This window comes from Elgaria multicarinata, chromosome 8 (genome assembly GCF_023053635.1).
Source record: "Elgaria multicarinata webbii isolate HBS135686 ecotype San Diego chromosome 8, rElgMul1.1.pri, whole genome shotgun sequence".
Classification (NCBI taxonomy): domain Eukaryota; kingdom Metazoa; phylum Chordata; class Lepidosauria; order Squamata; family Anguidae; genus Elgaria; species Elgaria multicarinata.
Window position 1 is genome coordinate 79,600,435 of NC_086178.1, and position 26,560 is coordinate 79,626,994.

At 42.3% G+C, this 26,560-nt stretch overlaps 1 protein-coding gene across 1 annotated transcript in view; it reads left to right on the forward strand.

Moving 5' to 3' along the window:
• DPYSL4 (dihydropyrimidinase like 4) overlaps positions 1-15,976 on the forward strand; it is a 34,092-nt gene extending 18,116 nt beyond the window's left edge. The window contains exons 8-14 of the mRNA XM_063132840.1: positions 1,939-2,059; positions 2,240-2,396; positions 4,207-4,348; positions 6,342-6,512; positions 9,037-9,216; positions 14,648-14,819; positions 15,678-15,976. Of these exons, the coding sequence (XP_062988910.1) occupies positions 1,939-2,059; positions 2,240-2,396; positions 4,207-4,348; positions 6,342-6,512; positions 9,037-9,216; positions 14,648-14,819; positions 15,678-15,769 (1,035 nt within the window). The 3' untranslated portion in view covers positions 15,770-15,976. The remainder of the gene's footprint in view (positions 1-1,938; positions 2,060-2,239; positions 2,397-4,206; positions 4,349-6,341; positions 6,513-9,036; positions 9,217-14,647; positions 14,820-15,677) is intronic.
• Positions 15,977-26,560: the final 10,584 nt, after the last annotated feature.

Below are 26,560 nucleotides of genomic sequence, written 5' to 3' on the forward strand. Positions count from 1 at the left end.
GAGGATTCCTTGTAAACCAGCCTCCACAGTCCCCTTCCTGCCCACAGAACCACTCCCTTTCCCTCGTCTCTGCAGTCACCTCAGAGAGGCAGCTGATGCGGTTCTCTCCATGCCAGCTGTGATGGGGAGGGCTCGGATGCCTGGGTCCAAGGTCGGAGAACTGTCTCTGACCGCGGATCCAGGAATCCAAACTATCCTTTGACACACACACAGAAGCTCTTCCCCAGCACTGAATGGCATATTGAGAAGCAACGTGCGCGTGCTACAATCACTCTGGGGCTGAACCTCTTCCAGCCCAAGGGCCAAATTCCATGTTGGAGAAGTGGGTGGGGCCAAAATATCAGCATGCGTTTGCTTAAAGCTCTTCCTGCCTGTGAGTCAGATTTAGGAGAGTCTTTTCAAGCTTTTAGAATGCAGAGGAGGGGGCACTACACAAAAATGGAGGAACCATCAAGCAATCAGTGGTCAAGGGAAAGGGAGGGCCAGGGGAAGGCTCCATGCCCATCGGGGGAACAGAAGAGCCGGATCTGGCCCACAGGCCTGAGGTTTTGCGCCCCTGTTCTGGGGCTATACCACTTCAGATGAAAGAAAGCAATCCTGTCTGAATGCTTAGCCACATTAGAAATGCTTCAGCATGTGGAAATCTAGCACAGCAGGGTAAGCCGTTCTTGTCTAATCTTTTCCTGACATGCTAGTTTTCCATATACCCATGTATTTCAGATAGGAGAGCACTGAAATGCAGTCTGAAGTGGGGCTTTCCAGGAAGAGACATGCTCTGCGTTGGACCCAGACTTGGTCTTATTTAGCATAGGTGCATTGAAATAATTGGGGGTTAAGTTAGCCATAACTAACTTAAGTGTCACTGATCTCAATGGATGTAGTCTACACATGACTATGTCTGGATCCAACCCTGTGTCTTACAGCTGCACATTTGCGTTGGCCCTGAGAAAAGGGGTTATTTTGGTCTTCCTAGTTTTATGTATCAAAAGTGCATGTATAAAAAATGTAATTAATTAATAAATAAATAATGTCCAATTCCCTGTACCAGCTCAACAGCTTTCTAGGTGATAATGGAATACTGTCCTGTACCCCAGTAAACTCTGGGACCTAATAATATCAACATGTAAGAGCCATTGTGGATGCTCATTAGACTCATGGGAGGTCTAGTGCACAATGGACTTAAAGGTCCCCATTGATGTAGGGGTCAAATTATGCATTGTTCCTTTCAAATTACGCATTGAAGTCAATAGGAAGCCCACTCGACTAGGATCTCCATGTATACACCATAGCTTTGAATCAGAGCCCTGGGTATCACATTTTGAATGAAATCATAAGAGTGTTTTGCTGAAACAAAATGAATATTGACATAGGGAAGATTAATGAAAGAGGATGTGGTTCACAATTTTGAAATTCTGTGCTTTAGCAATTTGTAATGCGATTAAAAGGACTATCCACATGCCATTTATGGAAATGATAAAACGTCTGCTGTTTTTAATGGTTCTGGATGGCATTTATAGGCTGAGATCTTAAACATGCTTATTAGGAAGTAAACCCCATTGAATACAGTTGAACTTCCTTTCAAATAAACATGCATAGGATTACATTTCTTGTCTTTTAAAACACCAAGCCTCAGACAACAATAACTATTGTCGGGCTGAATTATTTATAACTTTAAAAATCGATAATGCAAGAAATGTAATGCTAACTTTTCCACATTTTCCTGGAACTGCAATTTTCCTTTGAGTGCAATGAGAGAGAGAGAGAGAGAGAGAGAGAGAGGGGGGGGGGTCATGAACAGTAAGTAGCACATAAACAATAAGTAATGCAGTCAATCACAATTGAATTGTAGTAGTCCTAACTATAGATTAGTCTTTAGGCATGCTACTTATTTTTGAGATACTTTGAAGGAACTATCTGACTGTGTTCATCTTTCCCAAGGTTGAAACAGAGGCAGTGTATCGTGCTATTACAATAGCGAAACAAGCCAATTGCCCCTTATATATCACAAAAGTCATGAGCAAAGGGGCTGCAGATGTCATAGCTCAAGCCAAGAGAAAAGGTAGGTGCCATTTCATATCTTTTCATACTGATGAATACTAGCAACATATCTCTGTACCTGCTCCTGCTGGAGACCACAATTCTATATCAGCTAATTCTATATCAGGTGAAAAAGCTCCTGCCTGGTGTGTCCAACACTTCCTTCCATAGGGACGATCATAACTGTTGATTATTTCTTTAGGCACTGTTGTGTATGGAGAACCCATTACAGCCAGTCTTGGTACGGATGGCTCGCATTACTGGAGCAAGAACTGGGCCAAAGCTGCAGCCTTTGTGACATCTCCTCCCATTAGCCCAGATCCGACAACACCCGATTATCTCACTTCGCTCTTAGCATGGTGAGTCTATTATTTTCTAATCTGTCCTGTGGATGTTGGAATTTCTACATGGAGTCTTAGACCCAGAGGGGCACAAGATTCAAATAAGACACATTCACAGCTTTATATGAGTTCTCTCCAAACCACAGCACCTAGCTTTGCATTCAAGGCCACTTTTTTAAAAAAATTAAAAGCCTTTTGTAATGCAGCTGGAAGGGAGAGACATTAGACATGTAGAGAGTCACTCCATCTTTACAAAGAGACCATGAGAGACACAGGTTACCTCCCCACTTTCCCCCACTCCCAAGACTTTAAGGCATTGTGGCATTAGCCTCTCACTTTATGTTGTTGAAGTCAATGCACTAATGAATGTGATGGAGTTAAGGTAGATTATGCATATATATATTTGGCAGTCTATTTCCTACACTGTTTCTGTGCAGTGTAGTGGCTAGAGAGTTGGACTGCAAGTCAGGAGATTGGGGTTCTAGTCCCTGCTCAGCCATGGAAGCTCACTGGGTGACTTTGGGCCAGTCACGGACCCTCAGCCCAACCTACCTCACAGGGTTGTTCTTGTGGGGATAAAATTGGGGGGGGGGAGGATTATGTACGCAACCCTTGGTTCCTTGGAAGAAAAAAATAAATAAACAAAATTTACTTCAGCTGTAGCTATTTTAAAAAAAATTAAAAAATTATCTAAATGTTATATTAGCTGTTTGTTTGTTTTTACCTATAACAAATCAAATCAGATGTCAGAAAGGACATCATTGGAAGTCTGCATATGTAACTAACAAAAGAGGTGATTTTTAAAAATTAAATATTTTTATTAGCAACTTTCATAGTATCATAGAATAGTAGAGTTGGAAGGGGCCTATAAGGCCATCGAGTCCAACCCCCTGCTCAATGCAGGAATCCACCTTAAAGCATCCCTGACAGAACAGATGGCTGTCCAGCTGCCTCTTGAAGGCCTCTAGGGTGGGAGAGCCCACAACCTCCCTAGGTAACTAGTTCTATTGTCATACTGCTCTAACAGTCAGGAAGTTTTTCCTGATGTCCAGCTGGAATCTGGCTTCCTGTAACTTGAGCCTGTTATTCCGTGTCCTGCACTCTGGGATGATTGGGAAGAGATCCTGGCCCTCACTCTGTGTGACAACCTTTTACGTATTTGAAGAGTGCTATCATGTCTCCCCTCCATCTTCTCTTCTCCAGGCTAAACATGCCCAGTTCTTTCAGTCTCTCTACATAGGGCTTTGTTTCTAGACCTCTGATCATCCTGGTTGCCCTCCTCTGAACACGCTCCAGCTTGTCTGCGTCCTTCTTGAATTGTGGAGCCCAGAACTGGGGGCTCCAGTTGAATTGCACACAGACAATGCAGTTCAAGTAATGAATGAAACAACAAACCTTCATAGACTGGGTTCAGATGAGAAGTGGAGGAAAAGAAGCCACCGTAGTATCTTTGCCCCGTCCAGCAGATGTCGCTTGCACGGCCGCCATTTCCCTACGTAGCCTTGACATGGCACAGGTTGCTGTGTCGGCCGAAACCAGCAAGGTATGCAGTGGGAGTGGCTTCCAAACCACACCGCAATTCATACAACAAGCCATGGGTTTTGCGGTGATTTGAAAGTCACTACCCCTCCATATACCTCGTCAGGTTTGGACGATAGCTCGAGCCATGGTGAGGGTAATTCAGGAAATGTCTGGCGCACAAGCATCATGTGAGAGCTGAGGAAAAGAAGCCACCGTTGCTTTTTTCCTCTGCTGATTGACAGTACCCAGACATTCTGTGTCAATAGTATGCATATAATACAGCTTGCTTGCCACTTACTTCTACTAGTGGGGATCTTCACGTGGTGGGCAGCGCTCACTGCACCTTCACCACCGCACAGAAGGCTGTCGGAAAGGATAACTTTGCCCTTATTCCCGAAGGAACAAATGGCATCGAAGAACGAATGTCCATCATTTGGGAAAAATGTGTGGTAAGTTCAGCAGACTGAAGTGTGTTACGAAATGCGGAAGGGAAGAATATTGACATAAGATGTTGGGCATTGTAACTGTTCGGGATTACCGGAACTTCCTCCCTTTAGGGCAGGCCAGATCCAGCCTACCTAGGGTTCCAATCTGCCCCTCCAGGGCTCCCCAGAGGGCCACACCCTTTCCCCTGGCCACGCCTCTCCTAAGGCTTAGTTACTGGCAGTACCGTCAATATGCTGGTATTTGGGGTATTTTAGCCCACCTACCAGTGGAAATGGTCCCTGAGACCTTCTCTAAAGCTGAATTTGCCCCTTAGGCTGAAAGAAGTTCAATACCCCTCCTTTTAGGGAGCCCTTTCTGTACTGCTGCATTTGCTCCCTACATCTCCCACGGAACTCCGAGGCATCGCCAAGGATTCTGGGACTTGTTCAAGAGTGTGGATATGACATCTTTGGGTCCCACCACCATCCTACATGAACTTAGAGTGGAAGCTAAAACACAACCAACTTTCGCCAGAAACAGCGAGCAGTATCAAGGAAACCTAACTCCTGTTGCTGAGCTTCTCTGGTTACAATCCTCAGTATGTTTGGATAGACGAAAGTCCTGTAATTCCCAGCATTCCCCAGCCAGTCATAATGGCTGGCGAAAGCTAGGAGTTGTAGGACTTTTTTTATATCAAAACATGTATGAGATTGCACCCTTATTGAGGAATCTCTGGAACACAGTTTGGACACCACTGACCTAAATCAGTAATCCCTCGGGGTTGCAGCATGACCGCAAGTCAGTGAATGACTCCCTGCCCAACTTGGTCTTGACCAGGACATAGCAGCAGAGGGTTTCTATTGGGACTGTACAATCCATTGTTCTGCACAAATGAAAACATTCAGAGGCCCAAAATGGATGCTATTTTAAATGTGTGTCTAGCAGCTGTATCGTTTTTCTTTTCTTTTTTATTCTAGGGTAGGTGAAGCTCCTCCAATCTGGCTCGGGACCCTAATATGAGGGGTAGAGGGGGTTTCAGATCCAAATTGTCCCCCCTGCACTTTCTCTAGGGTAAAAATGAAAAGAAGACACAGTCGCTAGACACACATTTAAGATTTTGGCCCTTACATTATGGGATTGGTGTGTTTGTTTCTCAGCCTTAAAAACACGTAGAGGGATGCAATCCTGCAGACCAGTGTGAGAGCCCAGCTTGAAATCCAGCCTCTGACCTTGGCATGTTTCTTCCCAGGAGCTCCTGACCCTCCCATGTAGTTTCTTCCTGCCTTTTTACCAGACTGGTATGGCATGGGGCCACAAGGGAGTGGCAACCACTCTGCCTCCTGTAACACAAGCACCAATCCATATACATTTTTAAGTGATATGGAATAGAGTCTAGTGTTGGGTTTAATAAGCGGCCAGCTCGTAATGCCACCCCGGGTACGCTAAATCCCAAACCTCCATTTAACCAGTAAGAAGAGCCCAGTTGAGTTGGACCAAAGATCCATCTAGTAGTCTAACATCCTGTTTCGGACAGTGTCCAGCAGGAGCTTCTGGAGAGCTTCCAGGCAAGGCGTTCTGACAACAGTCTTCCCTGTCATTTGTTCCCAGTATCTGGTGTTACGAAGCAAACTGCAGTACAAGTGCTTTATCTCATGCAAGCTGTAGTGCCGTCTTCCCCAATATGGCACTCTACAGATGACTGCAATTCCTAGCATCCCCAAACATTTCACCCTCCAGACATTTTGGACTCCAACTCACAGCATCTCCAAACATTTGCCATCTTGGCTGGAGCTGATGGGAGTTGTAGTCCAAAAAAGGGTCTCCGAGAGAAAAATGATACTTTCTGATGAAGTTACAGAAGGAGGCCAGGGACTTGTGACCTCATTGCATGAATACATAAAAAGAAATGGCAGTAATTTTAGACTGAGAATTCAAGGATGCTTCTCTTCCCTCAAAGTTCCATACTTTACACTTTTCTGAAATCCCTGACCTCTCTTCTCTCCGCTCCATTTGTAGGCCACAGGGAAGATGGATGAAAATGAATTTGTAGCAGTGACCAGTACGAATTCAGCAAAAATTTTCAACTTTTACCCCAGGAAAGGACGAATTGCTGTGGGGTCAGATGCTGATGTGGTTATTTGGAATCCCAAAGCTACAAAGATTATATCTGCGAAAACTCACAACTTGGTAAAAAAGAACATACGGAAATTGAGACTTTTTTTCTTCTTCACCAAATTAAAAGTTTCATCATTTATAGAGTTAGTCTAATCAATTGTTCTGATAAGATATGTTCCAGCCAGCTCCTGCAGCCATACCTTTAACAGTGGCTTGATCTGCAGCCATTAGTAGTTGATCATGCTTATCTTCATGTGGTGAACAGCATCGCCTGCATAATTCTGCAGTTCAAGCTGTTTAAAAGCATGCAAGCAAGCTGAGTAGACTTTTTCTGGCTAAGCACACTCATGTTCCGTTGATTTCAGTGACTCTACTGATCCTGTGCATATTTACTTTCAGTTAGGTTCACTGAGTTCAATGGGTGTTACTTCCAAGGAATTGTACACAAGATTACCACTGCACAGGGCAATCTTACACATATTCAGTCTGTGGGACTGTTCCCACAACATGCTAAGCCACTCAGTGGTTGAGGATGAGTTGTTGTGAACTGTGGGTTGTTTGTTGAACTTGGGGTTAGTGTGTTGTCTGAATGAAGCACACTTTCCTCAGGGTGGATTAGGGTGTTGTCTGAATGCATCTAAGGTGGCCTGTTAACCATGCAGTATGGCTTTTTATTTATTTATTTACAATATTTATTTACGATCAAAATGGAGAGGCGAGTAAGAAATTTATTATTATTATTATTATTATTATTATTATTATTATTATTATTATACCACTCCCCATCCAGAATTTTGGAGCGGTAGACAAATAAAATAGTTAACAATTGTTAAACACCCTCAACAACCTAACAACAAACTATGGCTTCTCAAGGTGTCCCGTTCAAGAAAATAAGTCACCCTGGCTGCATTCAGACAACACAGTAATCCATGGTTCAAAACGCCCCACAGTCAACCACCAAGTGTGGGTTAGTGTGTTGGGTGAACACCCCCCAATGAGTTGAGTATGACTTTCTTCCGAGGAAATGTACACAGGATTGCGGCTGTGTGCAGGGCAATCTTACCCATATTTAGTCATATATCCAACAATTGTCAATGGGACTTACTCTCAATGAAATGTGCAAATGATTGCAGCATAATCCTATGAATGTCTATTTATTAGTAATCCCATTTAGTTTAATGAGGTTTACTTTTAGGAAACTAGGTACAGAATTGCAGCTGCAGTCTCTCATTGACATAAATGGGCCTAACTTTAGTTGAATGGTGCCCATTGGCATGTGGATGTTTTTCATATTCAAAGCTATGTCTTTATTTATTTATTACATTGGGATTTGGTATTGAAAGGTAGGGCATACATTGTAGAAATAATATTTTAATCCCTTGTTGAACATAGGGACCTGCCTTTTTACCAAAGCAGCCCAGCAGTCCATCAAACTCAGTATGGTCTATACTGGAATGCTTAACTTCTGGCCTTCCAGATCTTTTGACCTGGAACTCGCATCATCTCTCATCAATGGCTATGCTGGCTAGGGCTGATGGGAGTTGTAGGCAAAGACATCTGGAGAGCCACCAGTTGCCCACCCTGGTCTGTGCCAACTGGGAGCTCTCCCTGGAGATGCCAGGAATTGAACCTGGAACCTTCTGCGTGCAAAGCAAGTGCTTTGCTGCAGAGCCACAACCATTTTTCATTATTCTTCCATCAGGCTTTTTAAACCACCTCCCATGTATATTACCTCAACTCCAGATCTGCCTAGCTTCAGATATGGAGCTTCTCCTATAGGAGGCAACTTCATGCCATTTGGTGGGAGTGGGGTCTAATCATCATTTGTGCTTTTTTAAAACAAAGTATAACTCTGTAGGGATATTTAGATAAATTCCAGATGAGCAATAACTGAAAGTGAATCTGACATTATGGAAATTCTCTTATGGGGACATTTTTGGAGACATGAGGAACCAGGATGCCCAGGATAAAAACAGGATGTAGAGTCCTTTGAGGAAAAGGGAATGTGCCTGGCAGAAAATGTTTGGTTCATGGGCCCTTTTCACCCATTGGAACTTTTACATTCAGTCCATGCAGTTAGGATTTTCATCTGGTTTTCTTTCTGTTGGGGCTCCTGTGCCTTTCAAAACTATTTAGTACAGCTCTGATAAACTAACAGTGCCAGAAGAAGGTCATACACATGAACTGGTTGATATTCATAAGGTTGCAGAATTTGGGGCTATACTGGTGAATTTGAATTAATGGAAGATGTTTCTTACATTAGTAGGGCAATATGCATCGTGTCTGTTTCGACTTCATACATTGTTCAGGCAGACTGCATAGTCCCACCACAAAATTACTGGATACATGTATGCAGTACCCTATGTACTTCGTCACATTGCGAACATTTTTCAGTGTCACTTGGAGATTGTGAACATTCACCAGTTCATGAGTATCATTCCCTATTTGTGTGCACACTCTCGATGACTTCATGGGAAGGTGCACCATCATTGGGGTTTATGAACATTCACCATTCAACTCACATTGACGACATTTGAAGATTGCATTTTGATACTTAGCTTGAAACTGATTGAGCCTCTCGTGTTGGTTTTGCCAGAATGTGGAGTACAACATATTTGAAGGAACAGAATGTCATGGTGTCCCTACAGTGGTTATAAGTCAAGGGAAGGTGGTGTTGGAAGATGGAAACCTTTTTGTCACTCAAGGCGTCGGCCGTTTCATTCCTCGAAAGACATTCCCTGATTTTGTTTACAAAAGAATAAAAGCAAGAAACAGGGTGAGATTATTATTGTTGTCGTTGTTGAGGGGGGAGGCTTGGTTTACATGAAAACCATCCCTTTTCTGTTTAAATGTTCACTTGATGCAGACACCAACACTGCAAATCACAGAACTGGAAATTGCTGGCCAGGATAACCTGATTTCTTGTGTTATACTGAGACAAGGTTTTCTAGAAATAAGCGATTACCACAGATTTTTATTGACTACTCTTTGCCTACTTCCAAAAATTTCTCTTAGGAAATCACATGCCCTGAACAGTATGTGAGACTCCCATGAACCTGCTGGGCCCACATTTTCCATCTTGGGTTGTATTCAACATTAGTCCTACTTAGAGTACTCCAGTTGAAATGAAAGGGACTTAAGTTGGACTAACACTGGATAAAAACCATTGTTTTTAAGGAACGTGTCCATCTTCCGAACTTCTTTTTTGTTTTGTGAGGCTTTGGTTCCGAAAAAAGTAATGGATCAGATCCAGAGATGCCCTTCTATGAGCGTAAGGTTTCTTCTGCATGTGAAAGGGCTTTTACTAGCTTAGTACGAGATTCTTGGAGATAAAAGCGCTGCGCCATTATATCGTTGCTTGCACAACCGTCTTGCATAAGATCTTATGCCAATGCAGGCCATTGTATGAGCTCTTTGACTGTGTCTTCTCTGGCACTGGAGGCAAAGGATTAAAGCTTCCCTACCATCCATGCTAGGATCCCCTGCACTTGGTTTTGAGTAGGAAAACAAGAGCTGATGCAGCTGACTGAGGTTTTACCCTTAATAATCAGACAATACAGAAATCTCTGATAGAATTGGCACAGCTGACCAGGAACCTGGCCAGAGGATGGACACAAAAAAAGAAGATGACTCTGCTTAATTTAGAGCCAATGGGTCATCTACTGCCCTAGATCTGTACAGGCAGAGCTAGGATAATCTGCATCCCGAAGAATCCATTCACTGTGACAGTCAGTGATTCCTCCGAAACAATTCCGTGAGACTCAGGCATAAAAAAAAAAAATTCAACATAGCCCAGAATTTCTGTATCTGTACTCCTCCTACCTACCATAGCAGACTATTAGAACCATTTTCTGTACCTTTTCCCCCCTCTGTTCAAGAGTCTGTTCCTTCAAAATTCTAAGCAGCTCTGAATTACTTTGAATTCTCCCTTGAGGGAAATGAGATGAGAACTAGGTTCTGAATACTTCCAAGCTGATCAGCCTCAAGTGCCTTTTGCTCCTGCACTTCCTCCTCTCCCTGGGCTTCCTCCTTTCCCTCCCTCCTTCCGTCATGCATTCAGTTTGTTACTTTTATCTTTGTAGCAACCATCGTTCACTGTTACATCTGAACCTGGAAAATATGCTCTGTGTTTGTCCTCTAAGCTGGTCTTGTAAATGTAGGGTAGGATCCAATGGTATTCCAGCACTAGCATTGTTGACATCATGCTAGTGAAAACCAATGTTTGTCAATAGCGCTTTTTAGCACGTTGTGTTTCCTGAGAGACCTGTTGACATGTACAAGCACAACATCATTTGAGCTAGTCCGGGATGATGTTAGATCCTACCCATGGCTTCACACCATGGTTTGCAATCCTGGTTTGGCAGGAAAGTGGAAGTCATGCCTTTTCCAGTTCTGACGTCATGGTGAAGTATTAGCAGTCGATGAGGGACAAGGCTTGTTCCCACAGCACCAAACTTTGGTTTGGCATTACACCTGAACTGAGCCCGTAGTTCTTATAAGAATAAATGGACAGGTGACACCCATCCAGTATGAGGTTCCAGCCCAGATATACTTCCAGCCAAGTGGCCTTTACCACCCATTTTAGGGCTCATTCACACTGTGCAGATTATGTTGATATTTATAAATAGTTACTTTTCTTCTATAACTGCCATAATAAGTATGAACAAGTGAAACCTGCAACACAATGTTGCAGTGTAACTTCCCTCCAAACCAGAGCGCTTTTGTTCAGGGTTCCAGTCAGCCATTGCCTCCAGTCAAGGCATTCCACTGCCCCACCTCTCCATTTCTGGGTTTTCCCCCCCAACTGCCTCTCTACGTATATTTATTTGTTATTTATTTGTTTATTGCATTTTTATACTGGCCAATAGCCAAAGCTCTCTTTGGCTATTGGCTAAAGACAGTTTACAAAAAATAAAACCATAAAAACCACTCAAAATATAAAACAAACAGTATAAAAGCATAATATAAAATACAATATAAAAACACAACCGGGATAAAATTGAGCAGCAATGCAGAAATTAATACAGATTTAAAATACAAATTTAAAACTTTCCATAGCTGCTGAGCAGGCTCAGTCCTCCTTGGGCTCTGTGTTCCCGTTGCAGGTGTGGGTTTTATTTTTGCTTTTTAAAAAAGATTTTAATTGATTGTACTGCAGCAATCCTCAGGGTTCCAACAGACTTGCTGATAACCTCCCTGCTATTTTTTCCTCTCTCTCTCTAATCCTATGGGTAGTCAGCACTGGAATTCACTATTGAAAGAAGTGATGATATGATGAATGGAGTGCTCTGTAGAAGTGAACTCTCAGCTAGGGCCATTTGGGCATTACAACTTTCCCATGCAGTGCACCAAAAGGTCTATTAAATAGCTTTGGCATGCAGAAGTGATCAACTTTAAATGCTCCTTACTGTCAGGGTCACCTCAGTCTGCATATCAGTGAACAGCGTGTTCAAGCAACGCATGTATGCGCATGGCATGTGGTAAGAAAATGTAAGCATTCCTTCCAAGTGTGGTGCTGTATGGGGAAGATATGTTTTTGGATGGCCTGCATGAGCGACTAGCAGTGTCCTAGCTGGTCCTTGAGTGCGCTATTGAGTGTGCAAAGTCTTTCCATAAGCACATCTGTTTATGTACAGAAAGGCTGCCGACAGGAGGGAGATGGTTGGTGGCGCATGGAACAATGTGCATGGGAAAGGAAGATGCTGCAGCAGAGTGTAACATCCCCGTAATCTGGGTTGCTATCGTCCTCTCCCACACACATTTCTTTATTTAAACTACTTATGTAGCACTTGATCGAAACAGTTCACATTTTTTTAAAAATACATAAAATACGATATAAAAATAATATATAAATTAAATACATTAAAAGTGTTATAAAAACAGTAAAACATAGCAGAACAGGTATAAGGGAATGCCTGAGTAAGCAGGTGCGTCTTCAAGAGGTGCCTCAGTTTACGCCTCTCGGCCCACTCGGGAAAAAACATTCCAAAGGGTGGGTGCCACTACCAAGAAGGCTTGTTTACATGCCCTTACTTGACAACACGCTTTATTGTCTCATAGGTGGAGTCAGTTGCTGGGTTGTCTGGAACATAGCCACCATCATTTATTAATTGGGAACTTTAGTCTGAGTAGACACCTGAGATGAGCAACCTGATGTCTTCCAGATGGTTTACAGTACAACTCCCATAAGCCCAAGCCCGGTGGCCAGTGGTCAGGGATTATGGGAATTGTAATCCAAAACATCTGTAGCGCACCAGGTTGCCCATCCCAGGAGTGTACACGCTAACTTCAGATGCATCTGCCTTGTTGCTGTTGTTGCTTTAATGTTTACATGCCTTGAGATGAGTCCGGATGGAGGTGGAAGGAAGGAGAGGCACTACTTCTGTCTCTGTCTGATTTGAGCTGATCTGCATCAAGTCCTGTGGGCTATTTGCTACCAATCCAACCATGTTTATGTTATCTTTGAAAGAAGACACACACAGTGTCATTTCTAATCATCCCGGGAATGAAGGTCTCGCAAAATACACATTTCCATTTACGCTGAGCTGGAGGTTCCAGACTCCCTTGTACAACTGCAACTGGGCTCCAAATCAGTCAGCCACGGATTGCTTGTGATGGACATTTGTTTGGGCAGCTGCATTTGATACTCTGGGCAGTTTGTCTGGCTGTCTCCATTCCCCTTCTCACCCTCTTGTCTAATAATAATGTCCTGAAAAATGAGCATTATATCATAACTTAAGTACATACAATGAGCCCTGCTGGGTCAGACCAAAGGCCTATAGCAGTCCAATCTAGGAACCCCAAAATCAGGACATGAAGGCAATAACTTTCTCCTGCTGTTCATCCCCAGCAACTGGTATTCAGAGGCATGTGTTCTCTCATCCTAGAGGTAATATATAGCCATGAGGACTATTATTTATTTAATATTTAATTATTTATTGAATTATTTATTTATTGCATTTTTATACCACCCAATAGCCAAAGCTTTCTGGGCAGTTTACAAAAATTAAAACCATAAAAACCATTCAAAATATAAAACAAAAGGTTTAATAGCATAATATAAAATACAATATAAAAACACAGCCAGGATAAAATCAAGCAGCAATGCAGAAATTAATACAGATTCAAAATGCAAATTTAAAACAACAAAGTTAAAATTAAGTTGCTAGACTGTTAAAATGCTGAGAAAATAAAAAGGTCTTCACCTGGCGTCTAAAAGAGTATAGTGTAGGTGCCAGGCGAACCTCTTTAGGGAGCGCATTCCACAGCTGGGGTGCCACAGCAGAGAAGGCCCTCCTGGTAGCCACCTGCCTCACGTCCTTTGGCAGTGGCTCACGGAGAAGGACCCCTGAGGATGACCCAGGTCTGGGCAGGTACATATGGGAGGAGGCGTTCCTTTAGATAGCCTGGCCCCAAACTGTTTAGGACTTTAAATGTCAATACCAGCACTTATATATACCAGCACTTATACCAGTACATATATCTAGCAATGTAAGGGGCACTTCCCCCTTGTGAAACCCAATGCTGCTGGAGAAAATGGGCAGATATTGAAGGCATGCAGATGGAGTCACTTCCATGGATCCCTCCAATCTACCCATTGGGTGGGAAAGACCCATGTGATTGCCCCCACCAATGTGGTTTACTTGATTCTCCATATTCTCCAGTGGCATGGAATCACACCATGGGGACGTGGCTCCCAGACGGCTGTATGTGTGAATGGTCTTGACAGATGAAGAGCTGCAGCTCACTTCTCGAAGGAATAGACTATTGTAATGATGTTGGGCTGGATCCAGATTTAAGCTGGATCAACTGCACTGGCAGAAGTGGACTTCCCTGCCCCCTCCTTCTCACAAGAGCCCTTCCAGTTCCTCAAAAATACTACACAGAGAACAATAAAACTGCTAAATGAGGTGAGCTGGAGAAAGTGGGAATCCCCCAAAAATTGGTTCAAGGAATCTTCTACAAGTGGAGCCAGCCTCATGCAGAAGGCAAATCCTGGATCCATCCCATTGTGTATAGGACCATTGAGTGCTGCCCTGTCATGGTGTGTTTGACATAACAAGGAGAACTCCTGCATAGGGAAGTGACTTTTGTCAAGGTGGAGGGGAATCACATTAACATTGTTTTGTTTACAGTTCTAAACCCCTTGCTCATGAACATGTCCCAAGAAATCCTGCCAAACATCTGTGAATCTTCCTCTTTTATAGCTTGCGGAAATTCATGGTGTTCCTCGTGGGCTTTACGATGGACCAGTTCACGATGTCATCATAACTGCTAAAGCTGTGGCCCCAACTCCTACCTCAAGAATAGCTACCTGTTCTGGCAAAATACAAGTCCCTCCAGTCCGTAACCTCCATCAGTCAGGCTTCAGCCTCTCTGGTAAGTTGATTGAAGGAGTGGTGTCAAATAAACCGCAAGTTGAGTTGCGTTAAAAGAATGCTGACTATCCACGAGGGACCACACACACTTTGTTGACACACTAGCTGTGGCCCAGGGCTGAAATGGCCTCCATTTTGTCAGTTCTGAGTTTACAGCCTGGTGCCTTGAGTTTCCGTAGAGGTGCAGGAGTCCATTGCAGGTTTACAGAAATAGTGTCTGCACTGAGGTTAAATCTATGCTATTATTACTTCTAAGGTCAGAGGAAAACTTGAATTACAGAGCAGTCTTATGCATGTCCAGTGTCGGAGCCCTCCAGACATCCTGTGCTTTGCCAGCTGATGCCCAGCAGAGCAGGAGGAGCAAAGAGCCCATCTTCTCCTTTCCAGCCTCCCTCCAGCTGATTTTCCACTAGACACACTTTTGAGCATGTTTAGTGGAGTTGCCGGAATAGGACCAGGGAGTCTTTCTGCCCCTCTCCCCCTCGCAGCTGGTGTTGAGAGAACTCCAAAATCTCAAAAGCAACCTCTGGGGGCGGTTCTGTGAATGGAGAGGGGAGGGGACTGGGGAGTCAGGCTTACGAGGAAATCTCTGGCCTCCCCAGCTCCTTCCCTTCCACTCCATAGAGCACCTTGGCGCTCTTGTCACACTGCATCAGATGCCTGTCCGCCTCCAAGTTCGTAAGCTGGCTGGCATCCCAGTAGGACTGCTCCCTAAATAGACTTGCTTTTTAAAACCGAAAGTCTCTCTGTTGTGCAGTTGGAGATCTCGCGTGTGATTGTAATAGTAAGTGTTGTGTTCATGGGTCTATTTCTCGTTTTACTTACTTGTTGACATTCTGTCACATGTCTCTCCTTCTAGGATCTCAAACAGACGACCATGTCGCAAGACGTACTGCGCAGAAAATTATCGCACCCCCAGGAGGACGCTCCAATATTACATCCCTGTCATAATTCAGGATTTGATAATGCGCGCACATAACCTTGATTATAACTGATTGACCATGATCAAACACATTTAGGGCACAATCCTATACATGTTTAATCATAAAAAAAGTCCTAGAACTTCCATCATTACCCAGCCAGTCATGATGGCTGGGGCATGTTGGGAGCTGTAGGACATTTTTCTGTCTAAACATGCACAGCATTGCACCGTTAAACATTTTTAAGTCCCATTGCTCAAATCTTCTCATACTGAAATCAGCGGGACTTAAAACTTCTTGTCTTTGGCAGGCTTGTGGCCTTCGTTCCCAGATGGATTATGGAGCTGTATTTAACATTCCTTTTAAATTACAGGTAATGGTGAAAATACTCTGCCTTGTCTACATTCCCCAAGTACCTCTTGCTTTATAAACAGAAATGATCAAGTGTTGCTAAAGTGAAATTACCAAGAGCCCTTTAAAAACTGTATTTGAATATTTTACACTGCCAGATTAAAGGGCTTGGATGGGAGTGTATGCCACAGCATTATGAAAATATTTTGCCTTCTTACTCAGGATAAAATTTCCCACCTATTCTTCTCTAAATGAAAAATAAACGCACCCTTTCCCAATGTATAGATCTCATCAACTATTATAAATATATCCTCCAATTCACAGCAGATTTTCAAAGAGATGCATGTAAATGTGTGAACTTCTAGTGAAGTATTTTTAAACTGCAATCCTATACATAATTACCAGGGACTCAGTGGGGCTTACTTCTAAGTAGACTTGTGTAGGATTACATTGTTAAATTGTGCTCAGCTAAGCTGCTAGTTGTGTCTTAGGTTAAAACCAAGGAATATCTGAATGCATATTTTGGTTTTAAGTCTATCAATAATCCGTGCTCTTTCTTTCATAATGACTTTTACTGGGAATTACCTTTATGTGCTATTTTACCACAAATGATATTCCTAGCTTCTTCTTTTACTGAGAAGACCCACATCAAATATTCACCTACATTGGTCAAGTGCAGAGATAATCTTAACCTTGATTTGTTTTCTTTAACGATGGTTAAGTGTTACATCTGAGTACTAGACTAGGAGTAGGCTACCTGGTGCCTTCCATATGTTTTGAACTGCAACTCCCATAATCCCTGACTTTGGGGCATGCTGGCTGGGGTTTATGAGCATTGTAGTCCAATACATCTGAAGGGCCATAGGTTACTTTCCCCTGTTAAGGAGTGGTTGCAAACTAGTGTGTGAAAGCCTGATATAGGGCCTGTTCAGACAGCACTCTAAGCCATGGTTTTTCCACTAACCCTTTTACAGCAACTGGTTAGTGAATGTGTTTAAACCATGGTTATGTAGCCACCATGCTTCATAATGGTTCACACAACATGCTAAGTCATGGTTCATATGACACTCTAAGCCATAATGTTTAGCTCAAAATGCTTAACCACAAGGTCATAAAGTAGTTTTTCAAACCACGGTTTGAGTTAACTATGATTAAGTAATTCTTCCACATAAAACATACCATGGCTAAGAACATTTCTCCATTGTTCCAGCACCTCTGCTTACAAGTTGGCAAGCAGGTTTCACTGGTGTCTCTTTGCAATTGCCCTTGATTTGCTGTACATCGTACACATGGAATCCTAATCAGGATTAAAACAATAACCAGTGATTGGTGCTAACCATGGTTAAGTGTTATGTCTGCACTTGCCTTGTAGGCCTCAGACTCACTGCCAACATTTACCTGATCCATAGAACTCCTTCATCTAGTAGATTGCTATATAGAAAACATGGCTCTAAAATTGATGGTTGCAATTTATCGGTAACCGTAGAACAAGCCAATAATGACTTATGACAGACTTTGATGTCTATAAGATCTCATTGGGAGATCCTTGAACATATTATTAGGAACCATTGTCACTCAGTATCATTGTGGCAGCATGGATATAAGAAATACAAGTGTGGTCTGAATGTTCATGAAATTAGATGTCATAGTGTCACTTTAGAGCTGATATAAAATGCATCTAGACTTTTTTAAAAAATAGCTGGATTTCTGGAACCTGGACACAATTGTGGAAGTGCCAGTGTGTTTTTAGTCTTTTTGTTAGTCTTGTATTTTTTAAACAGATTATTTATACAGGTTTTTCCCAAGTACCAAGTGTAGGCCTTCTTATAAATCAGACAACAGGTATATATGGAGGTTGGTTGCACACAGTGAACTTTTTATAAAACTTATAGTAGGTTTATTATATTTAAAGCTATGTACAGCAAAGGTGATCTTATATATTCCATATCATTCCATAAAACTATTGTTGTGACTTGTTACACAAAATGACTCATTTTTGTTTTGTTTTGTTATTTCCATTCAATAAAGTTTCTTGGAAATCGGCTAAATTACAAACCTAGATGAATAATCTTGAACCTCTCTCTACATCCGCCTGCTCATTTGGAGTCAGTTTACAATTGTGATATCAGTACAAATCAACTCACATTCCAATCAGTGGGAGACTTATTGATGTCTCAATAAGGGGAATGGAGGCCATGAATCTTGGAGATTTTAGATAGCTCTTTTAGAAATCCAACTGGTTCTGACTGAAACCTGGAGCAGATTCATTGCCCCATTGACATTGGAGCCACCAGCCTCCACTGGGGGGTGGGTAACTTTAGATCGGGGAGGCACTGGCCCACCTCAGAACCCTTACGAGGCCACACGGTGCCTCCTGAAGTGGCTGCAGCACTGGAATCACAGCCATTTTGCTAAGAAACAAAGTGCATAAAGAGTTCATGCCTGGTTTGCCAGCAGAATCACTGCAGTGTCGTGGTGCTTTTTGGTGGCATGGCAGCAACCGGGGAAGGGGAACACAAATGGTCTTGGGAGATACATTAAAACACAGAAATAAGGCAAAGGAAGAAAGATCTGCCCAAAAGACTCAAAACAGCCAATGAGCTGTAGACCTAATCATCATCATCACCATCATCCCCCCACAAAGGGGCATTCCATTCATAGGGTTAGAATAGATGCCGCTGGTGGAACAGATTCCCCATTGGAGCAGATTTGGAGTGCACACAAGGGGCTGCAGGAGGAGGAAAAGGAACGCTATGCAAGCAGAAGTCCACTTGCATGATGATAGATGGAGCCCATACTTATGACCATTTTGATTTGACATTTCCCAGTTCTAAATCTGGCCACAGCCCACCAAGAACAAGCAAAATAAACAACCACAACTGCAATCCTTGGCTTTCTTTTTTCTTTCTTTTTTTAAAAAAGATTATAAAATTTCAGAAATAATCCAATCAGGTGAGGGGGGAGAAGAAATATCACCAGCGTTGGATCCAGATTTAGGATCGTGTAACTGGGCTTGTGGAAGCAGACGTCCTCAGCCCCTCCTCGCCATAGCCGCAGCCCCTCCACCACCTTAAAAATGCTACAGATTTTACAGGGAACCTGCTGCATGGGGTGACCTCTGGTGTGTGGTGGGGGGGAGAGTAATCCCTACATATCATTTCTATGCTGCCTTCTAGGGCAAGCCAGATTACATACAAAAATCCAACAAAAAAACTGCACTATCCCATTCTAATACAATTAATACTTATACCAGCTGTTTCAAACTTTTCACAAATACAGCGTGACACATATATCAAGTGAATTGACAGAGCAATTCTATAATATCGAAGCAGAAATAAGTCCCATTGAATTCAGTGGGTCTTCCTCCCTGCTAAGTGTGTATAAGATTGCAGAGAAAAACGATTTAAGACCAGCAGCATATAGATCACGAGACCATCTTTTTGCCAACACAATTTCCCTTTTGTCTGACCCCTTAATATAGAGAAAGGAGTAGAGGACATTGGTCGACAAATGGAGGCCACTCACAGTTGTGGTGTTTGCATGTTTGTGGTAACTTCCATTTTACTGTAGGTGTCCCGTCCCCCACCGTACTATTATTCATTTCAGATATTTGGCTTGTTAGGCTGGAATAAATGGTGAGATGACTCACCACATGGGTCTTCTTCTTTGCCTGAAAAACATGCACTTTAAATAGCGTTACGTATAAGTATGTTGAATAATAACTGATCAATTATCTGCCCTACGTCTCTCCACAATTACATTGCCAATGAATCTGAATGGAGCCCAGCGTTCTTTCATACGGCGAACATGGTTGCTATTGTCTATGTACCAAAATGTCCAGCAATTGTGCTTCGGGTTCTGTGCCTAAATTGTCCAAGGCTTTCTGAAAATTAAATGAGGCATAAGATGTACTCATTCATAAGGAAAACCTTTTGAGATCACCAGAACTAAATCCAGAGCGGCGTGCCAGGCCAGATTCTAAAGCATTAAATTCAAAAAGACAAGCTCAGATATTTAACTATTACGCTTCCAGTGACAACACATCTTCCCTTGATATTTCCATCTCAGATTAGATGTTTGAGATTGCACTTTTAACAAGAAGTGTTAGATTAGTTTGTTTTATCCTTCCTGAACTGATGCTTATGTGAGTTGGATGCAAATAACCATTTTCCATTGAAGAAGATAAAGGAAGCATCCAGATGGTTAGAAGCATTTGTTCTTGTGGATTGTGAGATATGCCGCAACTAGAGAGCTGTAGTAAAGGCACGTTTTGAATGGCCATTTTTGTCTGGAAAGTATGGCTTTCTTTGGGACAAACCTTATTACACACATTTGTGTCAACTTTAGACTAAAGTGAAAAGCAGACTAAAACCCATAGACAAAAAAAAGTATTTAATTTGAGATGCTCCTTTCCAAAAATGTTGTATACTGCCACACTTCAAAGAACACAATGTACAAGTGAAAAGGCTTGGGCTGTAGCTTTGTCAGTTGTATCAGCTGTCCATGTTAAGGTGTGAAAGCAGTTAGTTAGAGTATTTCAGTGGACACTTCGCAGATTACAGACCAGCCCTAACCAAAAGTAAGATGCGGTTTGCATAGCAACCACATTCCATCAATGTTCCACCTGTATTTCCCTGCAGCGAACACCCTAAATAGCAAATGTGCACCCCTAAACATGCAGTGGTTGTTTACGGATGCTCATGCTGCTAATTGCTTACAGATGTGCATGTAACCCCTACGGAGTAGATGGTTTAGTCCCTTGGGTGGGGCTCTCACTCGGAGGGGTAGAGAAGAAACAACTAAGAAAGAGAACCCATTGTTCTGCTGAAAGCTGCATGTTAGAAGATTGCTGTTTAATTATGGGCTCTTATCACCTTGTATAAGGTAAATTGAACTGTTAATTGTGTACAGTACAATTTCAAGGGAATGGGAATCTTTTTTTTCTTTTTTTGCATCCTTGATATTTTTTTCTAATTATATTATTGCAGGGCTAATACATTGAACTACAATGTTGAGTTACTGATTGGGGATTGCCCTGTGAAATTAAAGTTAAGAAAAATCTACAAAAGGGACTTCTGAAATACTCAGCACCTGGAGATACAGAACCACATGGAACTGGGTTACAAGCAAGAGATCCATATATATATATATATATATATATATATATATATATATATATATTGCACATAGAACGACAATTTGTGGCATCTTTCTGTAAACTGATGTTTACTAAAGATATGTTTTGTTCAAGTTATATATTTTCTGCAAGTTTATTCTAATTAAGCCCCATAGAACCCACACGAGTAGACGTTACACCCTCACACTTCAACCTTTACCTCTTGGAACTAAAGCTTTTGGTGTCACTGAGTCAGTTGGGACTTAACCCCAAATTAAAAAGATTGCCCTGATTTTTCTCCTATTATGTGTGCTCTAAGAAATCTAGGCTAGAAAGAGCTTGCAACACAAAACAGGGGTGAACAACTCTGAGAAGTCATGGGGCTACCACCCCCCACCCACCCCACCACCCCCCACAAGCAACACTTCTGCCACTGGTGCCTTGTAGAATTTGGCAGTAGATACAAACAGCTTGATTGATAACTGGCAAATAGAGGGAGAAAACGTGGAGGCAGTGGCAGACTTTGAATTTCTGGGTGCAAAGATTACTGCAGACGCTGACTGCAGCCAGGAAACCAGAAGACGTTTACTTCTTGGGAGAAGAGCAATGACAAATCTTGATAAAATAGTTAAGAGCAGAGACACCACACTGACAACAAAGGTCCGCATAGTTAAAGCAATGGTATTCCCCGTAGTAACCTATGGCTGCGAGAGCTGGACCATAAGGAAGGCTGAGCGAAGGAAGATAGATGCTTTTGAACTGTGGTGTTGGAGGAAAATTCTGAGAGTGCCGTGGACTGCAAGAAGATCAAACCAGTCCATACTCCAGGAAATAAAGCCAGACTGCTCACTTGAGGGAATGGTATTAAAGACAAAACTGGAGTACTTTGGCCACATAATGAGAAGACAGGATACCCTGGAGAAGAGGCTGATGCTAGGGAAAGTGGAAGGCAAAAGGAAGAGGGGCCGACCAAGGGCAAGATGGATGGATGATATTCTGGAGGTGACAGACTTGACCTTGGGGAAGCTGGGGGTGGTGACAGCCAACAGAAAGCTCTGGCGTGGGCTGGTCCATGAAGTCACGAAGAGTCGGAAGCGACTGAACGAATAAACAACAAAACAGCCCCCCCCCCAAAAAAAACCCCACACAGATTTGCCCCAATTTTCAGCAGGAAAATACTATTTACAAGCTACATTTTGGGCACTGTAGCATTCCAAAGTGGTTCACCCCCAAAGATCAGCTGCAAATTGATGATGATGATGATGATGATGATGATGATGATGATGATTTCCCATTGCCACAAATTTCAGTGGTTCGGCAAGGTAGCAGCAGAGCCCCGTGTGGCCCACGTCTCACATGTTAACCACCTCTGCTCTAAAGTCATAATTGGAGAGGATGATTTGCAGCAGGAATGAAGACAAGACATTCAGGAGGGGATTCCATCTGCATTGGGTGAAGATGACCTATCAGGGACTCTATCAGGGTCTAGCTTGGCTTTGTGTAGCCACAAAATGTAGCTCTATTGAGATTCATCTTTAGGTGTGGCTGGATGAAAATGACTGAGAGAGGCCAGAGGGAACCAGACCTGGGCAAGTGCTGCACCCCTAGAATTTCTTACCACTCACAGAAGTGTGTTGTGCCTAACAATATAGAAGGAGGTTCTTGCTATCCAAGCAGGACATTTTGTGACCAGATAGATATTAGGAATGGATACAGGTATTTTATAAGGCTGCTTTTTCATTGGTTCAGCCTTTACTCAGTCTCATTCAATTCTGATTTATTCATTTGGCTTAATAAAGCTTATTTGCGTTGAATTTCTTGACCCCTCTGCCATATTGAAGGTATATCATTGAAGTGTTAGAACTATTTCGGACATCACATTTTTATAGACCCTGGGTCATTGCAATGTCTAAATCAAGTCATTTTTCTCCTATTATGTGTGCTCTAAGAAATTTAAGCTAGAAAAAACTGGAACTGACAGGATCCCCTCAAGTTAAATTTGGCCGTCGTAACATTCTCTAGTGGTTTGTCTCCAAAATTTCATGGCAAATCGGTGTGTTTTGTTTTTTGCCACCACTGTAAATTTTGGTGGTACAGCAGCTAGGGACAGGGCAGGTCTGAATGATTTTTTTTTTTTATGAGCCCTGTGTAGTCATGAACAAGTGGGAGCTCATGGCTGCCATATTGCTCCTGCTGAGCTAAAGTAGCCAGATACACTCTGCTCCTCAGTTGTTTTGTGTGCTGTCCAAACCCATGGTTTGTTCTTGGGTTACAACTCTGGGTTGAATCTCTACCAACAACCAAAAGTTCCACATTTGGACATAACACTCAACAACCCCGGGTCACTAGATATCCAAGCAGAATGTTCTGTGACCAGGTAAAGGTTAAGAATGAACAACCCTGGGTTGTTTAACACTGCCTGACTGCAGCAGGATGTCCAGAACCAGCACATTTGCTTTTTCTTTCCAACGTAATCAGAGAGAGAGAGAGAGAGAGAGAGAGAGAGAAGGTGTTCAAACCTTGCAAACCAATTTCTGGTTTGCTGCTGCTAGCTGGCCGAAAGACAGATAGTGACTGAGCCAAATAAGGCTGAAAATGCTTCAGACCTAGAATTCAAGATGGATGCCAGGCGAAGCTTTTATAACCTCAGACCAAAGCACAACTGAGCTTATTGTCTTGCACTGATGGCTTCTTTGCTTTATCCCAGAAATGTGGATAACCTAGAAGAAGTCATAGTCTTTTCTGTCTTTTAGCCACTAGATGGTGATAAATGCTCCCAACCCCCACCCACCCACCCTCTCTCTCTCTCTCTCTCTCTCTCTCTCTCTCTCTCTCTGGGGTGAAAGATGAAATTTATTACAAAATGGGATACTTCAATAGAAGCTGCTTCTGAAATGCCCCCACCTCTAATTACATGACTTGGACCCTTTCCAGGGAAGCTATTCAGAATTAAAATGGCACACATGCAATTGACATTAACTACTGGGGAAATCAGTTGCCTTTGTGCTAACTTTGAATTTGAAAATATGCCCTTATGTGTCCTCTCCAGAAAACAATTACAAAATGTTTCATGCAATAAAAGTCAAGAGACTAAGTGGAAGACCTTCATGTGAACACCAGGAAAGATTCTTCTTTGCACAGGAACTTTTTGTTACAGAAAGAAAAACAACAAAATAGAGCATTGGTTGAATTTTGTTAGAAATTCAGCCAGTCCCATCCAACTCCTCCGCTATTGTGAGAAATGAGTGCTTCTAGAATAGATGAAATCTTGGAGATAACAATTTAAAACATAGGTGTGTCTTTTGAATAGGATTACATCCTGATTAAAGAAAAGTTTGAATCATATGGGTTGGATCCAGGATCTACCTTCTGTTGATAAAAGGGCCCACAGAAGCTGTCTATGGCCGTAGCTAGACCTAAGGTTTAACCCAGTATCATCCTGGGTTCATCCCTGCCTGAGCACTGGATGCCCTGTGTGGCACTTAGATGAACAGGTTTGACCCCAGGACAATACTGGGATAAACCTTAGGTCTAGCTATGGCCTATGTCTGGTTGTCAGGAATCCTCTCTCTCTCTCTCTCTCTCTCTCTCTCTCTCTCTCTCTCCCTCTCTCCCTCTCTCCCTCTCCCTCTCCCTCTCCCTCTCCCTCTCCCTCCCACCTAAACCAACCCACCCATGTAGCATTTTCAGGGGGTTAGAGGGTTTGCTGTGGAGAGAACGGGTAGGAAATTCCACTTCTGCCAGCCCAGTTGCGCATACGTAAATCTGGATCCAACCCTATGAGCACTTACCAGAAAGTATGCACACATCTGAGTGTAAACGCCATTGAACTCCCCAAGACTCATTTCTGAGAAGGCATGCATATGGTTGCGTTGCTAGATATGCAATCCAATACATGACTAGAGGTTCGTCTGGCACCTACGTTATATTCTTTTCGATGCCAGGTGAAGACCTTTTTATTTTCCCAATATTTTAACATTTTATCATCTTAGTCTTTTAACTTCCCTGTTTTAAATCTGTATTTTAAATCTCTGTATTGCTGCTCGGTTTTATTCTGGTTGTACTCTTATATTGTGTTTTTACATTGGGGTTTAAGTTTTATACTTTAAATTGTACTTTATGGTTTTGAGTTCTGTGAATCACTATTGGATGGTATTGAAATGCAATAAATGAATAAATAATGTAATCTTATTGAGTTCAATAGAGTGAACTCCAAGGTAAGTGGATACAGGATTGCAGCCTAAAATTGAACATGAGTAAAAGCAATATTTCTGAAACAAGAAACATTGGGGTGTTTTTTGTTTTGTTTCGTAGTTTTTATAGATTGTAGTTGTTATAGATTGTTACACATATATGTTATAGCAGCAGACTCCATCCTAGAAGAAGCATTCCTCTTTGATGTGAGAATGCCTCTTTTAAGATAATGCTTACTATTTTCAGTTTTTATATTTGTCATCAGTTTTTTACAAAAAATCTGCCCTGTTAACTAAGGGCACTCTTTTAGTCGACTGAAAGTTTGCTGATCAATTTACACAAACTGCCTAATCAGTTAAATATTACAGCCCTACTTTTGATAACAAGTCTGAATGTTTGTAAGACAGCAGGCTGAGAATAATAAAATTCCAAAGAGAAATGAGGTCATCTTTGAAGTCTGAGGGAGCTCATAGACAAGCTGTCACACCAAGCTGGTTTTACATGTGGGACTGGAAACTAACAGAGAGTGACAAGTTGTCTTGTCTGGATGCCAAAAACAACTGTAGACAGAAACCTTCACTGGAGGGAATGTAGGTGCCTCTAAAATTAATTTTCAAAGAGTAGCTGCTGTCCACTTCAACCTGCAGGTACCCCCATTTTGCCACCTGTCTTTGCAGTTAGATATTTGACACAATGGACATGGGTGATTAATTATCCGCTACTCTCACCAGAGCTCCCAACGTACAGTTGGCCTTAGCACTAAGCAGGTGTTGGCAGCTGCATGAGGTAGTGGTTCCCTGAAAGAAGCAAGTGAAAAAGCATTTCCTTTCCTGCAGCCAGGTAATTTTAGCCATTCATATATCCATTCCTCACAGGTGATACATTTCTGCATTTTTTACTCTTATAAGGAAATACTTTGATACATATTCTAACAGTTTGCATTAAATGGTTGAGGTTGTTTTGTCGATTTGTTTTCTTCGATTTATGTTTCTATGAAATTTCATGTAATTTTATTTATTTATTATTATTATTTATTATTGCATTTATATCCCACCTTTTTTCCTTCCAAGGAACCCAAGGCAACATACATAATCCTCCTCCTCTCCATTTTATCCTCACAACAACAACCCTGTGAGGTAGGTTGGACTGAGAGTCTGTGAC